The 15,671-nt window shown below is 36.1% G+C and overlaps 3 protein-coding genes and 1 long non-coding RNA gene across 5 annotated transcripts in view; 2 read left to right on the top strand and 2 right to left on the bottom strand.

Moving 5' to 3' along the window:
- Positions 1-410: 410 nt before the first annotated feature.
- The window catches only part of LOC121728367, a 15,515-nt gene continuing 254 nt past the window's right edge, over positions 411-15,671 (bottom strand). The window contains exon 3 of the long non-coding RNA XR_006035789.1: positions 411-525. This is a non-coding gene — a long non-coding RNA (uncharacterized LOC121728367). The remainder of the gene's footprint in view (positions 526-15,671) is intronic.
- Positions 3,417-5,290, top strand: LOC121728364 (CCR4-NOT transcription complex subunit 10). The gene has a single exon (XM_042116529.1). The coding sequence runs from the start codon at positions 3,568-3,570 to the stop codon at positions 5,254-5,256; it is 1,689 nt and encodes a 562-aa protein (XP_041972463.1). The 5' UTR covers positions 3,417-3,567; the 3' UTR covers positions 5,257-5,290.
- On the bottom strand, positions 5,377-6,106 carry LOC121728366 (ribonuclease P protein subunit p29). Its single transcript, XM_042116531.1, has one exon. It carries the CDS (start codon positions 6,028-6,030, stop codon positions 5,401-5,403), a length of 630 nt encoding a protein of 209 aa, XP_041972465.1. The 5' UTR covers positions 6,031-6,106; the 3' UTR covers positions 5,377-5,400.
- The window catches only part of LOC121728365 (WSCD family member AAEL009094), an 18,101-nt gene continuing 16,579 nt past the window's right edge, over positions 14,150-15,671 (top strand). For both annotated transcript variants that reach the window (XR_006035788.1, XM_042116530.1), the window contains exons 1-2: positions 14,150-14,683; positions 14,870-15,045. Coding sequence is in view for 1 of the 2 variants with exons in the window: in XM_042116530.1 (XP_041972464.1) it covers positions 14,410-14,683; positions 14,870-15,045 (450 nt within the window). In the remaining variant the exon portion in view is untranslated. The remainder of the gene's footprint in view (positions 14,684-14,869; positions 15,046-15,671) is intronic.

The raw sequence follows: 15,671 nt of genomic DNA, 5'->3' as shown, positions 1-15,671 counted from the left end.
AGACAGAGATACTTTCGCATTTATAATATTAGTATGGATTAGGGAACTATTACTTCGATCACAGTTTCCAGGAAATGCTATTGTATTCTATTGTTGTCGCGATCACCGGTGCTCTTATGGGGCTTGAAAAATTATTAAAAGTATTTCGACTGCTCCTAGGTAGACTATCGTAAGCCACAAAATGGCAAAATTCGTTTTATTGCGAAAATGCATAGAATTAAGTTAGATCTTTTAGGATGTTCAAGAAAAATATTAAATTCGAAATACAACTGCCTTTTTCTAAACGTAAACTTTAGTTACAATAATTTTCGTTGTAGATTTTCCAAAGAATAATATCGCAACAACAATTTTAGCTAAACCAAACATATAATATAGTATTTTATTGTATAAGTTAATACCTAACACTATTGTTGTTGCTCATGCCAAATTTCATAACAATCGGCTGAAAAACGAAGTCGTGGTTCAAATTTGCAACTTCAAACGCTCCTCCTGTAAAGTTGTCTTTTTGATGTTACGATAGTCTACCTAGGAGCAGTCGATTTTGTGATAACATATTATTATCTCCCCTAATTTAAGGTAGCACAGTAAAGATAATGAGGCAACACTAATTTACATTAGTGCCAACATGACGGCAAAGGAACTATTTGATGAAACGCACTATAGTGTGTCCTTGTCTGACTTCTTGCCAGCTCACATAATCATTTCCTTTGATAAAAATGTTAGAAAATGAAAAACTTACTTTTCTTTTTAATAATTTGCCAATACGAACGTTTCGTAAACTTAGAAACGTGTTTAAACGAAGTTGTACAGTTTTAATAATAATTAATAAATCAGTTGATTGTACTCGAAAATATAATTCAAAACTGAGCAACAGTATCTATGGTAATTAGATATTTTGGTACTGGTAATACTAAATGTAAGATGGCGATTTGCTTTGGTTGTTTGGTTGTTTTTCGTGTTTCGATTTGCAACACGAAAAAGTCCTTTTTCGTAATAAAGTTTATTATGTTTTTATGAAAAACGGTGAATTATTGTCGCGTGAAAGGTGACAGGGTTCAATAATGAGTAGGTAGTTGCTATTCCTTCTACGGGAAAGTAAAAACAACAATCATAATCTTTAGGGTAACCATGAATTTGAATTATTGGAGATGCACCAAATGGCATGAAAAGTATAAAGTAAGAAAAGTAATTAATGAAGCTCTGGATTTCTTTTGAGTCGGTGCTAGCCAAATAAATCTTTTACTATACTTTTACTATCGGAAACCGCCGCCTATACCGCTTATATATTACCGCTGTAGCTAGACTCGTTATCAATAACTAGATAACGCCCGGAACTCCGTTGCAGAAAAATTCGTTTATCGCGCGGGAACAGTACATTTTCCGGGATAAAAAGTATCCTATCCTTTTCCGGGACTCAAAGTATCTCCATGCCAAATTTCATAAAAATCGGTTCGGTTTGAGCGTGAAGAGGTAACAGACACACTTTCGCATTTATGATAATATTATATGTATAAGACGTATAATAAGTATGGATGGCTAAAGGTAGGGACTTGAAGTACTCATAAAATCCTTAAGTATATTTCAATAATAATTAATAAGTAATAAAATTGAAATGAAATAAATATTTATGGGGGCTCCCATACAAAACACAATTTACAAACTGTGTTTTATATGGGAAACAATATTTTTCAACGACTTTATAACGCTACGGAATCCTTCATGCGCGAGTCCAACTCGCACTTGGCTGATTATTTACTTTTAAATAAATTAGTTACATACCTGTAGTTAGGTAGGATGGATATCAGAATACCTGAATTTGTATAGTTAAGTAGTCTAATATTTTGCTGTTTGGTCATGGTCACCACATTAGAAAGAGACACACTACCCCGGTCCGGGGGTGTACTTTGCCACATACAAAACTCAAAACAGTCAAAGAGTCAAGTCGGTCAATTCAGTAAAGTGGTAGTCCCACAGATTTTTGAAGTAAGAGATATGTTATAGAGCCACTGACCTCTATAATAGAGCGTGTCACATGTCGCCAAATCCTGCCCATATGGGCACAAATTGTCAGTCGTATATTACATGTATATATTATAATTTATAAGTCTATGGTCGTATGCAATGATGAAATACTCAAAGCAGATATGTTACTACCGCGCGCGTTGTGAAGATTCACATACGGCCCAATTGGGCCGTCTGTTGTTTAGTCTGCATCGAGCGCAGTCACGAACGTGCCGCGATTGGCCAAGATCGGAGAATCCCGTACACCTGGCATATAATATACCTACTGACATTTTTTCCTGCATAGCTAGCACAAGCACGTAGACAAACGAAAGAAACTAAATTTTGGCAGTTTTACCGGAAAAACATTGGAGTAAAAGTTTCTTTCGTATCTCGATATCTTTCGCTTTTGAAAATCTATATGTCAAGCATGACGATCCGCTTTTGACATTTAGTTTCTTGATTCTGTTTTTATTTTTATTATGGCACTTGGCTATAAAACCATGGCCAGTGTCGAATAAATGGCGGCGAATTAAAAAAAGCGATGTATAGCAACCCTGTCTATAGCCGGAATTGTAGTTTTGATCTACAACGAATAATAAAGTTAGTTAGTTTTTATTATCCGTATTTCGTAGATCAAAACTATAATTCCGGCAATAGACAAGGTTGCTACACGTCGATTTTTTGAATTTGCCGCCATTTACTCGACACTGGCCATGGTTTTATAGCCGAGGTGCCATAATTTAAAAAAAAGAACCAATTGAAACTAAATGTCAAAAAAAAATAATTGCCGTTGCTTTATGTTGTTTTTGTTAGAATGTACCTAATATTAATTATTTATCACTTTCATTCTTTTAATATTATTTAAATACCTACCAAAATACATTCATATCGTCGTAATAATAATTAATCGACACCGTAGATAGACCGGACATCACTAGATCGTGTACCGTTGACACTATGCTGACAATATAGTGTCATTGAATTCGGCGACATAGGTTTCCATATAAACGGCGCTACATAACACTTCTCCTTATTTTCCTGTTCAATTATTGGACTCCAATATCCAGAAACGAGCTATTTTGTGTTCCCTCCAAAACTCCATCAAAAGTTTCAGTAAAGCGTCTACCACTTTACTGAATCGACCGACTTGACTTTATTGACCTTGACTGTATTGACTTTTTATATTTTGCCTAGACTTTTGACCTGACGATTTGTTTTCCCGCCATTTACAATCCTTGACAGTTCACACTGGCCATGGTTATATAGCCGAAGTGCCATAATAAGGAAAAAAAAACTTAGAAGAAATGTCACTGTCATTCATTTTTTTGATTTTTGGTGTACGGTACCTAGGTATTTTAAAAAAATACTATGAAAATAATAGGTACATAATTTACTATAATTATAAACTAACCCTTGTATAAACTCAATAATAATATAAATGGATATTGGAGGAGTTTAGTTATTACTTTTGCTAAGTATACGAAAACTTTCAAATATTTGTAAAATAACCTGCTGTTTTCTAGGCCATCGTTTCTTTTATAGAAATTATTGTACAATATAAATATGTCTATTAAAGAGGATTTGGTGACACTAGCCTGCCAATCTTTTCGCAAGAAGGATTTCAATGCAACCCTGCAACATCTGAATGACTTAGAGTTAATCGTAACAAACAACAATCTTCTCAAAAGAATACAACATAATAAAGCTGTAGTGGAATTCACGTCTAGTGAGTTTAAGGATATTGAAAAATTTAAGTCGAAAATTGCTCAGTTAACTGGTCTAAATTTTCCTGACATTGAGGCAAAGGATTACTCCACACCATTCATTTACTACAACTATGCTGTCATTCTCTATCATACTCGGTATTATTACCAATGTGCAGTGTTATTGGAGAAGTTGTTGACTACAAACATAAAGGATCAAAGCTTGTTACAAAAAATAGTTATGCTGCTTTTGGAGGCTACCCTGTGTAGAAGAACTTACAAAAAAACTCTAGACATCGCCCAAACATACGGAGAATCAGTGAAAGGAAATGCTGAATTAAATAAGTTATATGAACGACTTGTCAGTAGAGCTCAGTTGTATTTGGGACAAGGAATTAAATTAAAACCAGATTGTATTGAAAATATCTTCATATTGGCACAACAACATTACATGAATGGTGATGTGAATGAAGCTTCCGCAACCTTGGGCCAGTACAGAACACTGAAACACAACTATAACCATAAGTCACAGGGAGAAGACATATGGGCTGCCATCAATAATAACTTGGGTGTTATTTATTTATCTATCAAAAAGCCTTTTTTGGCTGCAAAATATTTTCAAAATGCTGTGAAGGAACATTTTAAAGCTATAGAAAGTGATGATAGTGAAAAACTGTATGCCTGTAAAGATAGGCCGCTGTATGTCTATAACCTGGGACTAGCTCTGTTGGCAGCCAACAACGCTGAAGGTGCATTTGAGTGTCTGGTAGAAGCTGCCCGGCACTATCCCAATAATCCAAGAATTTGGCTGAGATTAGCAGAATGCTGTGTTAAATCTTGTTGTAGAGATGAAACTAAACAAATGACTGTAAAAAAATTAGGAAGCGGACCCCACACAAAAATATTGTTGACAAAAGATCTCAAAGAGAAATTTACCTCGTCTGGTGAATCTTTTGCAATTCCTTCATTATGTTTAGAGTTTGCCGCTTTGTGTATCAAAAATGCTATAGCTCTTCTACCTAATCAAGAAACACCAACTGACACTACTACACCTTTTATTCAAGCACCTCCAGGTCCTCCAATAAATTGGAAGCAAAGATGTGAATTAAAAAATTCTATATTAGTGCTGCAGAGCTACATTCTGCTGCATTTACAGGATCCCCTATCTGCACTCATGAGTGTTAATGAACTTTTGTCTCAGCCAGATGCTTCCTGTGGACACAAAGCTTGGGCGCACATTTATGCCGCAGAAGCACTTATAAACCTCGATAGAATAACAGATGCAGTTGAACATTTAAATCCACCCATGATACATGATCTGGTTTCGCTACTACCTAACCAATTACGTGACATGATAGCAGTTTCAGTATGGGCGAAGGCTGCGGTGTGTCATATATTAAGAGGAGATTTGATTACAGCTCGAAAAATTTTGCTGCAAATAAATTCACCAAGAGTTCTTCCGCTTCAAATGTACTTAGAAATTTGCACTGGTAATATAGATAACTGTCACACTATTTTAAGAAAACTACGCTATTCAAATGTGTCTTAGGTGTCTGTATTATTTTTCAATAAAATATTTAAATATTAAAAATTTGTAGTTTAGCTTCCACCAGTTGTAAGCATTTAGCATTACTTTAAACTAAATCCAGTTTAAAATAAAACAAACAGGTTAAATTTTCTTTAAAGTTCTATTTTATAAATCAGGATGAATGTGGGATTTTATTTTTTTAACAGATCTCTCAGCAGGTCTTGTACATAAATGTTTACCATACAATAGTACTAAATTATTTTTCAATTTTATTTCAAAGACACATTCTTTTTTAGGTATAGTTGTGATGACATCGTTTTTGGAAACTAACTTAAATGTATTTTTAGTATCCATTATACAGACTCCAGACTTTCCTACATAGCTTGGACACCTGGAACGGACTACATGCAATATACTGCCATGAAAATCAGCTCGATAGAATGATTGTGACAACTGTTCCCAACTTTTACCAGTAAAATCTAATTGAACTTTTTCTAGTTCAAGAACTTCAGTTATATACTCAGTCCAAATTTCGTTTAGTGGTAAGACGTCGCAGTACTTTACACTTTGCCTCGAAAAGTTGTAAAAGCCAAGGGCTCGTTTTTGATCTCGTGTTAGTGTTTGTAATTTTCGTTTCTTTGTCCTTTTTTTATGATCTTTGCTTCGTTTCTTTGCAAGTAAAAAATCTTTACGCAGATCACTTTCGATGTTTGCTAAGCTTGTTTTCGGTACATTAGCCTTTAGAAAATTTAGTACTTCTGTAGATGCCTCATCGTGCAAAATTTCATTAGACATTATTAGTTTAGCAAACAGAGATATTGTATAAGAGACAAATTATTGTAATAATATTTTTCCCAAACTTAGGTTATAAAAATATTTTGATTTAAAAAATATGACAAATGTATGACAATGACAATTCTCACTCGCTCGGCTTTTTAACAATGGCCATTGTCAAGTAAGAAAGGTTTACAAAATTTAATGTCGTTTTTCCAGATGATCGTCAAGTCGAAAGTCTAGTAAAAGTCAATGAGTTTCTAAAATACTAGAGTAGCAATGTCTTACAAAAGATTCTCAGAAATGCGTAACCACTTTTTTGTTCAAAAGACACTGTCAAGTCATATATTCGTTATGTCATTATGTATGTGAGATATGCCTGCAGGCATCTTCGAAGTGGCAACGCGTTGCTACCGTAAACTTCCAATCTAGTTACGTTAGTAACATAGAATATCATTGGTAAAAGTCTAAAAAAGTAGTCAGTAAAATCAACGAGTCCAGTCAGTTGTTTAAGTAAAGTGGTAGATCCTTTACTAAAACTTTCGATGGAGTTTTGGAGAGAACACAGCACACACTTGTGCACGACATCGAATATTTAATTGTTAATATTCTACCAACATTACACATTAAAAACCGAAATTATAACACAATTTTAGGAAAATATACAAAAACACAACGTCAATCTTTCGTATCCGCAGCAAAACTCCCAATGAAGAATGTTACCTAATGAGTTATGACTTATGAGTATGGAGGGTAGATGGAGGAGAAATATCTTATATGGGGGATAATTAAAAAAGTGTCCAGCTGTACGCAGTAAATATAACAGTTGAAAAATCCTCCAAAAGTGGCGCTAACTGCAGCAAAGGGTATGGAATGAATGTAGCCGTTGGTGACAAAATATAAATTGAAGTTAGCCGAATAGCCGAGTCACAGAACTACTGGGTTAATAGTTAATACCAATATATTTTGAAAAATATACCCTAAAATAGCTGAAATAAAAGCTGCTAAATGATTTAAAATTTACCCTGTAGCTACTGTAGAGCCACCCTAATTTAACGCATTTTAGCGGACACATTTTACATACAGAGATAGTTCTCCTCCAATCTACACTTGATTATTAATAGCAATTTGAATGTAACTGAGATCATGTTGTTGGTAGTGTAAAATATGTTATAATTGTACATTCATTGACGATACAAAACATCCCTTCCTCCCCACCCTCTATTGTGCGTGGCCGATACGTACTTGGCCGGCTTTTTCGCTCCCATTGGTCATTTCTCACGCGCAAACGGCGCGCGCCATTCACAGACCCCGCCGCTTTTTTTTCTTGTCGCAACTCGTATGACATTCGCACCCGCATAAAAATCCGCATTGATTTAATGCGGATGCGGCTGCAGATGCTGATGTCCAAATCTATGCGGATGCTCCGCATTTGCGGATGCGGATATTCGCAACAACCCTGTCTCTGAGTACGGCGCATATATTATGTACAGTTCGACAAGGCTTTAATTGAATGCGTCAATGTCAGTCAATGTGCGCTGCTGGTAAAGGAGAACTGTCAAAAATGACGTTTTTGTATGATAGAAGTTAGTTAGTTCCTTTTCTCGCCACGTTCATAAACAGCCTTGTCGAACTCTACTGATGTACAGCGGTATGGGTCATAGATGAAGAATTATAGTATAGATGTAACCTTAGCCGGTCATCGCGTGGCTATTTTGTGCTTATATTTTCATACAAGTAGTGTGCGTTTATTTTCTTAAATAATATTTCTATTCGTCGATCATTTCGAAGCACTTTACAGTCCAGAAAAGAAAGTAATTTAGTTCATGATATCGATAAACTATAGTTCAAGTAATGAGAATCCGTAAGCACATGTAAAAAGCTATGCAATGTTTGTGGCCAAATTGTTAATTGATGTGACATTTTTATACATAGATAGCACAAACTAGGGATTATGAAACTTATAAATTATCTTTTTATTTTACAAAAATACCGATTGAAAAGCCCAAAAAACGTTGTTCAAAACTTACGTATTCAATGTTAAATCCATGTTTTTGAGGCATTCTTTGGCCATTCTTATGGTTTATTATTTAGCGGAAGCACAAATCTCAACAATATCTAGCTATCTCAACAATAACATAAAATGTTCAATAAAAGCCCAATGCCCATCCTCCCCCTAGAAACGCCGCATATGAAATACCTCAGGAGGGTATATCAGGGGATTACACTCCAGTGTAATCCCCTGATATTACAGAAGTCGTGATATTACAGAAGCTGATTGGAATGCAGTTTTGCCCTCCCCAGAATACATAGGGCAGCCTGGACTTCCACGCTCAGATCTAGGGGTTCCTGAGCATGGACGTCCAGAGCGGGATTCTCCAACGCAGTTGGTACCCTCCTGGGGTATTTCATATGCGGCGTTTCTAGGGGGAGGATGGGCATTGGGCTTTTAGTGAACATTTTATGTTATTGTTGAGATAGCTAGATATTGTTGAGTTTTGTGGTTCCGCTTAGTGCCATTTTCCACTAACACCTTGAGACAGCAAAGCCGGCTTTGCTCTTTTTAACCGAGACGCAGATATCATCTCCGAGTGACACATCATACCTTTCCCACTCAGGGTATTATCTCGAGCACTCCTTTCTGCCCAAAGCTGGAGTGTGTTTGTTTATTAGAGATGATATTATTAGCTCTCGCCGCCTCAGCAATCTTGATGTCAGGGACCTCTCAACGTTGTGGCTCCGCATTGCTTGCGACGACCACCCGGACCCTCGCGTCTATGCGTTAGGCAACGGCAATATAGATCCCATAGTGGTGAACCCGAGACGGACTGACTCTTTGAACACCTGCAAGCTGCTTCAGATTTAGTGCAGTAGCAGATCCCATCCGCAGAGATCATAATACTTGGCGACTATTTAACGCCCACCACGCCGACTGGCTCAATTCCAGTAAAACTGATCATCCGGAGAGATCTGTCTGTGACTTTGCCCTTGCGAACGACTTAGCACAGCTGGTTGTTGCGCCTACGCGAATCCCAGATGTCAGAGAGGTTATAATCCTTCCCTGTTGGACCTTCTGCTGACTTCATATCCTGATGGCTACCAAGTATCCGTGACCGCACCACTTGGTTCATCGGATCATTGCCTTATATTTAGGAGTTCAGTGCCACTTACGACGGTACTGCGACAGCGTACTGTTAAATACCGTCGTGTGTGGCACTACAAGTTTGCAGACTGGTATGGGATGCGGTCGTTTATCGCCCTATCTTATATATCTTCTTGGACTTGTGCTTCTCGATGGATGATCCCGACAACACTGCCAACTCTGTTGCCAATGTGGTGATGTAGGGGATAGAGCTTTTCATTCCGTTTGAATTTCCCTGGTTTGATTAATCCTCCAAAAAAGCTTCTCGCCGGAAGCAGGAGTCTGGTCTCTGGCCAAAGCTATTGAAAGGAATCTCTGCAAGTCAACCCTACAATCCCTACATGTAGGAAATGGATCGTTGACCCACGATTCTAGGTAAGCTCTTTGCGTTAAACTCGATGACGGGGGACAGAAACCGCTGACCATGCCGCGGTGCACGAGCATCATGTCGGACATTCGGTTTCATCAGCGCTCCGTGCAAATAGCCCTCCGTTCCCTTGATACCCAAAAGTCGAGTGGGCCTGACGGAATCCTTGTGTTGACAAAGTGTACTTTAGAGTTGGCTCCGGTCTTAATGCGTCTTTTTCAGCTCTCCTGTTCTTCTGTTATTATCCTGGCTTCTTGGAAGACAGCCTTGGTGCACCCGATCCCCAAAAAAGGTAACCGCACAAATCCTTTCAACTACAGACCAATGGGGATTGTCCATTTTTTTTAATTTTGCTCATTACAAAAACATTTTGAGGAATAAGGTCAGTGATCGTTTTTCTGTATATAAACGAAAAAAATACCCATTAGTCACTTATATTTTTGAACAAATACGTTTAGCCTTTGTTTGACCTTCAATGGCATTAAAGTAGCAATAAATTCGACCATCATTACGTTTCGAACTTTTGGTAAGCTTCTCGTATCAGCTTCCACATAATGAGAACTTGCATTTGACGAACCAGCCATTATAAATAAGATTGAAAGGAAATTTAAAACATGCAGAGGTCAATTGGCGACCGATGATGACGTCAGAGCGAAACTTTAAAAAATTATTGAAAAAAAACTGGCCAATGAACTTCAAAATTATTTAATTTATATTCTTTAAATACCCTATTGTAACGAAAAAAAATATAAAAAGTACATGTGATTTTTTTGGACAATGCCCATTGATATAATCTCCGTCTTCTCTAAGATAATGGAACCCATAGTGTATTTCAATTATTAACTTTCCTAAAAGAAATAAAATACATTTTGAAACACCGCCTAAGTAAAGAAAAAAATTGTTAGTAAACACCGCATAAGTAAGTGAAGATAATCTATTATCATTTATTTCTATATTATAATACGCGTAAATCAATAAACATTACTTTATTCTATAGCTTACCTCTTAATCTTCTATTAAAACTTCTTGCATAGACCTTTCAGCGATAAAATTCACATAAAAATTGAATAATCGCGAAGCGCGAAGAAATTTTGCGCGAAATGTATGACAGACTAACGACTTGTGCGGTGTTGCGAGGCCAACCGACTTGTGCGCTTTCACTATTTTTTGAATAACGGGTTCTTATTGGCTGAAATCTATATTATGTGACCAATGGTTCAACGCGCAATGATCAGTTGTATCCAATGGCATTAAAATGTAAAAACCGCCAATTTTCGACTTGAGCGGTGTTGTTAGCTAAGGGACGATATGCAGACCGACTCCTTTGTTATGTCCTAGTAAGTAGGACATAACATTACACGCTTTTGACGCTTATTACACCGATATTAAGGCTCTCTCCTATAAATTATCTCAATAGTACGGGTATTTTAACAGCTGGCGCGCACTACGACTTTTAATCGCGCGATTATTTTACCGACCGACCAAAATTCAAATAAAATGTTACTTTATGAAATAGGCTACAGATTTCATTTTCTACCGACATTTGTCTAGCGACCCATGCTGCCGCTGCTTTTCAATGGCGTAGAGAAAAATGAAATGTATAGCTTATGTTATAAAGTGGAATTTTATTTTAATTTGTGTAGGTCGATAAAATAATCACGCTACTATCGGCCGTTCCCAATATTTGATCTATCTCTGGTTTTGCCCTACTAGAGATAGGAATAGCTCACATTATGCCGGCACTCGACATAGGCGAACGCGTTGGCCAACTCGTTGGCAGACACGTTGGCCCAATGTGTAGAACGGGCGTTCGCGCGTTCTCCGTAGGTATTTAGACGTCCGCCGACGCGTTTCCGAGCTTGCCGCGCGGTGTCGGAAATGTCGGCAAAGATCAAAGGACATTTGTCGCAAGCTTCGCGCTCCATCCACACATAGGCCGCGCGATCAGTTCGCCCGGAGCGGCGATGAAGAGTGCACGTTTCCTTCTTATGGCGAATTAACATCTAACTTGACGAAATAGCGAACAATTTGAGTATCGAGAAAACATCTAAATGTATTAATTTTATCAGAGTAAAAACTGCTTGTGGAGCCAAAAAATCATATCAAAATTGAAAAAAAATAAGGTTCTTGGACATGCTATTTTCCTCACGATATTTTTTAGGGTTCCGTACCCAAAGGGCAAAACGGGACCCTATTACTAAGACTTCAATGTCTGTCTGCATTTCTGTCTGTCCGTCTGTCTGTCCATCTGTCTGTCCGTCTGTCTGTATCCAGGTCTCAAGATAGCTAGATTTCTGAAATTTTACCAGATTGTGTACGTCTGTTGTCGCTATAACAACAAATACTAAAAACAAAATATATTAAATATTTAATTAATAATAAATATATATTAATCATTATGATAATAATAATAAGTACTTAATAATTTTTATATATTAACAAACAATAAGTAATTTAATAGTTATATTATTTTAATACTTATTTTAAAATACATTATATTACATAAAAGTGAGTTTATTTCTTTGTTTGTTACGTTTCCTCGCCTTTTACTTATTTCGAGAATACCCTTTAAAAACTTTTTACTGTCCACATATTTTACAAAGTAATTATATGCTGTAAATAATATTATTATACTGTATACAGCTGAAGCTGTTAGCGCCTCAACATCCATTTTGAATCCGTCCGCACATTGGCGCGATCCAAAGTATACTGAACGACCTTCCTATGTGTGGATTACTCACAAAAGCCGTTGCAAGCGCACTGCCAACGCGTCTGCCAACGCGTCGGCCAACGCGTTCGCCTATATGGGGAGGCGACTTTAGAGACATATATTATGTCATTACAATGTTAGCTCATAGCTGCGATCGGTTGTGTGTCAAACCAGATAGTAGGGGAGGTAGTGCTATCGTTTGCTAAGTCATTTCATACCGACCAAATTTTTGTCTAGCGGTAGCTTAATATTTATCAATCAACATAATCAGCGTCAGTCGCCGCACCCGTGGTGGAATGTTAACTGAGAGTATTTCAAAGTTGTAAAAAAAATAATTGCGAAAAGTGATTTTATACCGAATGAAAATTTTATGGATGATTATTGAGGTCATGCTTAACCAAAAATGCACCGTCAGCCGTATCGCAGACGGGGCGTTATTCAACGTCAGTCGCGTTACTGAACTATGTTAAAAAAATTAAAATATAAAGTCATTTCATACCGTACAAAATGTATACAGGTGAATGTTGATACCTTTTTAATAATAAAGACCACCGTCAGTCGTTAATATGCGGGTGGAAAGCCCGTCAGCCAGCGATATAAGTTATAACCAATATAGCCCTATTTCGCGCTCAATGTATCCTAGGGCGTCGCGTAGACGACATTTCCACCTGCAAATATTCAGCTGACGGCGATTTTCGTTTGAATTAACCATTAAATTGTCCCACATAGCAATTTTAAGTAATTAATTCGATAGTCAATATTTGTGAAGAAGAATTATATACATTGTACTTTAAAAGCGCCATCTGTTGTTATATACTAAAACTAAAATAACACCTACCGAACCTGAACGTGTATAATCTAGATATGAAGCTTTATTGGGTGCGCATTGCGATCTTTTTAATGTCAATTCAATACGATTCCCAACAACAACTTTGAGATACTCTCAATTTTTATTCCACCCATACTGGAGTAGCTGACGATCAAAACTCTTATGTATTAATAGAATAGTATTATTGTTACGATTTTCGCTCGGTATGAAATTACTTTTTAAAATGAACGCGACCTCCCCTACTAAGAGATAGATTGAATATTGGGAACGGCCGTAAAAGTCGTAGTGCGCGCCATTCGCCATCTAGATACTAAAATGGAAACTGTTTCACAATCAAATTAAAAATAAAGAAAAAGGTAGGTACATTTATTGAGGTACTATAGACTGGAGAGAGCCTTATATCGGTGTTTAAGCGTCAAAAGCGTGTAATGTTATGTCCTACTTACTAGGACATAACAAAGGAGTCGGTCTGCATAATTCATGTCTTATAGTTATAAGTGTAAAGGTTTTTAGTGAACATTTAATGCTAGGTATTGTTGAGTTTTGTGGTTCCGCTAAATAATAAACCATAAGAATGGTCAAAGAATACCTCAAACACGTGGATTTAACATTAGATACGTAAGTTTTGAACAACGTTTTTGGGCTTTTCAATCGGTATTTTTGTAAGCTAAAAGGATAATTTATAAGTTTATTAATCCCTCGTGCTATATAAGGCATTAGTGCTAAAAATGTCACATCAATTAATAATTTGGCTATAAAAATTGCATAGCTTTTAACGTGTGTGTGTAACGGATTCTCATCACTTGAACTATAGTTAATCAATATCATGAATTAATTGACTTTCTTTCACAATGTTCTTCGAAATAATCGACAAATAGAAATATTCAAGAAAATAAACGCACACTACTTGTATGAAAATATGCACAAAATGGCCACGCGATAACGGGCTAAGACTACATCTATAATCTATGGGTACATTTATCTAATCTGTGATTCCATTTGTCAAAATACCAAACAGAACAGCAGGTTTTGGCAGGTTTTGATTTATTTTTTTGTCTTTCGATAATACAAATTGTTTATAATAATTGGTTTACAAATTATATTTAATAACATTTTCTATTTTTGTTGTAATTCTTTGAAGTATATGTAAAAACATAAACGGACGAAACAGACAGTCTGAGGATTCAATTTACGAAAGACCATAGATGGAAAAATAAGATAAAACAACTGCAATAATAATTTGTTACGGATAATAAAATTTTACTATAAGAGGACCTGTGAGAGAGAGAGTTAATATAATAATATGTCGTGCAACGTTTTATATATAACTTGAAAATTGTGTACATATCATCATGTTCAGGAGATCAATATTTTTGCTTGCTTTTTTGGTTATAGTACTGTACTTTTCGATTATTTTATCGATGTTAAATCCTCTAAATGGAGATAAAAGTTCCTACTATAGAAAGTCATATGCGGGCCACTTGGGGCTGATCAGACGAACACCGACAGTGAAGTGGTGTAGAGAACTGCAGTGGCAATCACCACCATCTCCTAATGTGGTGGCCCTCGTGTCTCACCCGGGGAGTGGAAACACATGGCTCAGATACCTTCTGCAGCAAGCAACAGGTATAACCTTGCGTCTAATAATACATCATACAATGTGAAGGCATAAACAATTTTACTACTACAATATTTTGGAAAAGGACAAAAGTTTCTTACATCCTTATGTATATCTAAATAAAATCATAAGCTAGCGTGTTAATTGCATGCTTCATATTTCTAATCAATAATTTTTTTTGATAACATTTATAGGCATTTTAACTGGATCAATATATATGGATTACGGACTACGAATGCATGGATTTCCCGCAGAAAATGTAACAGATGGATCGGTGTTAGTAGTGAAAACCCACGAGCTTCCGCCTGCAGACCCACCTAAGTTTATGTCAGCGGTTCTGTTGATACGAAACCCCAGGGATGCTATACTGGTAACTAGAATCATAAGCATTGTAGTTTTATCTTCTTTGTGTTATGTATTCAAAACTTCTTTATTATAGAATTCCTGTGATATACTATTTTAAATACTTAGATACAAAAATAGCTAAAGATTTTATTTGAAATATAATTATTATTTCAGAAATGTTATTTTCTAATTCTAATTGCTTATTTTGTGATAATATTTTTTTTATTTCAATCAAATTAATTATTATCTATCATTACAAGTCAACATATTCATTATTCAATATGGAATTGTTCTAGTCTTGTGATTGTTTTATTTTTTTTGCATGAAATGTGTTTTTTTTACTGTATGTTTGTGTTTTGTACACTTTTTATAGTTAATTATTTTATTTGCAGTGGTCTGTGTTGCTGTAAACTTTCTTGCATAATAACAATGCCTTCATGATAAATTGCTGGTAATTATTACTTATTTCATTTTATAATTTATTTTTTTGTTAAACTCATGCACAGCTATTTTGACTTGGTTTGATCACTCGGTTGTATTTGTCCATGATTGTATGAAACTAATTCTATAATAATATGGTAACTGACATAATTAAAAAGAGCTATAACATCAATTCACCTAATCAAAAAGGCTATGAGTAATATTGAGAGT

This window comes from Aricia agestis, chromosome 6 (assembly GCF_905147365.1).
Source record: "Aricia agestis chromosome 6, ilAriAges1.1, whole genome shotgun sequence".
Taxonomy (NCBI): domain Eukaryota; kingdom Metazoa; phylum Arthropoda; class Insecta; order Lepidoptera; family Lycaenidae; genus Aricia; species Aricia agestis.
The sequence above is the reverse complement of the archived record's forward strand: the minus strand, read 5'-3'. Positions and strand labels throughout refer to the sequence as shown.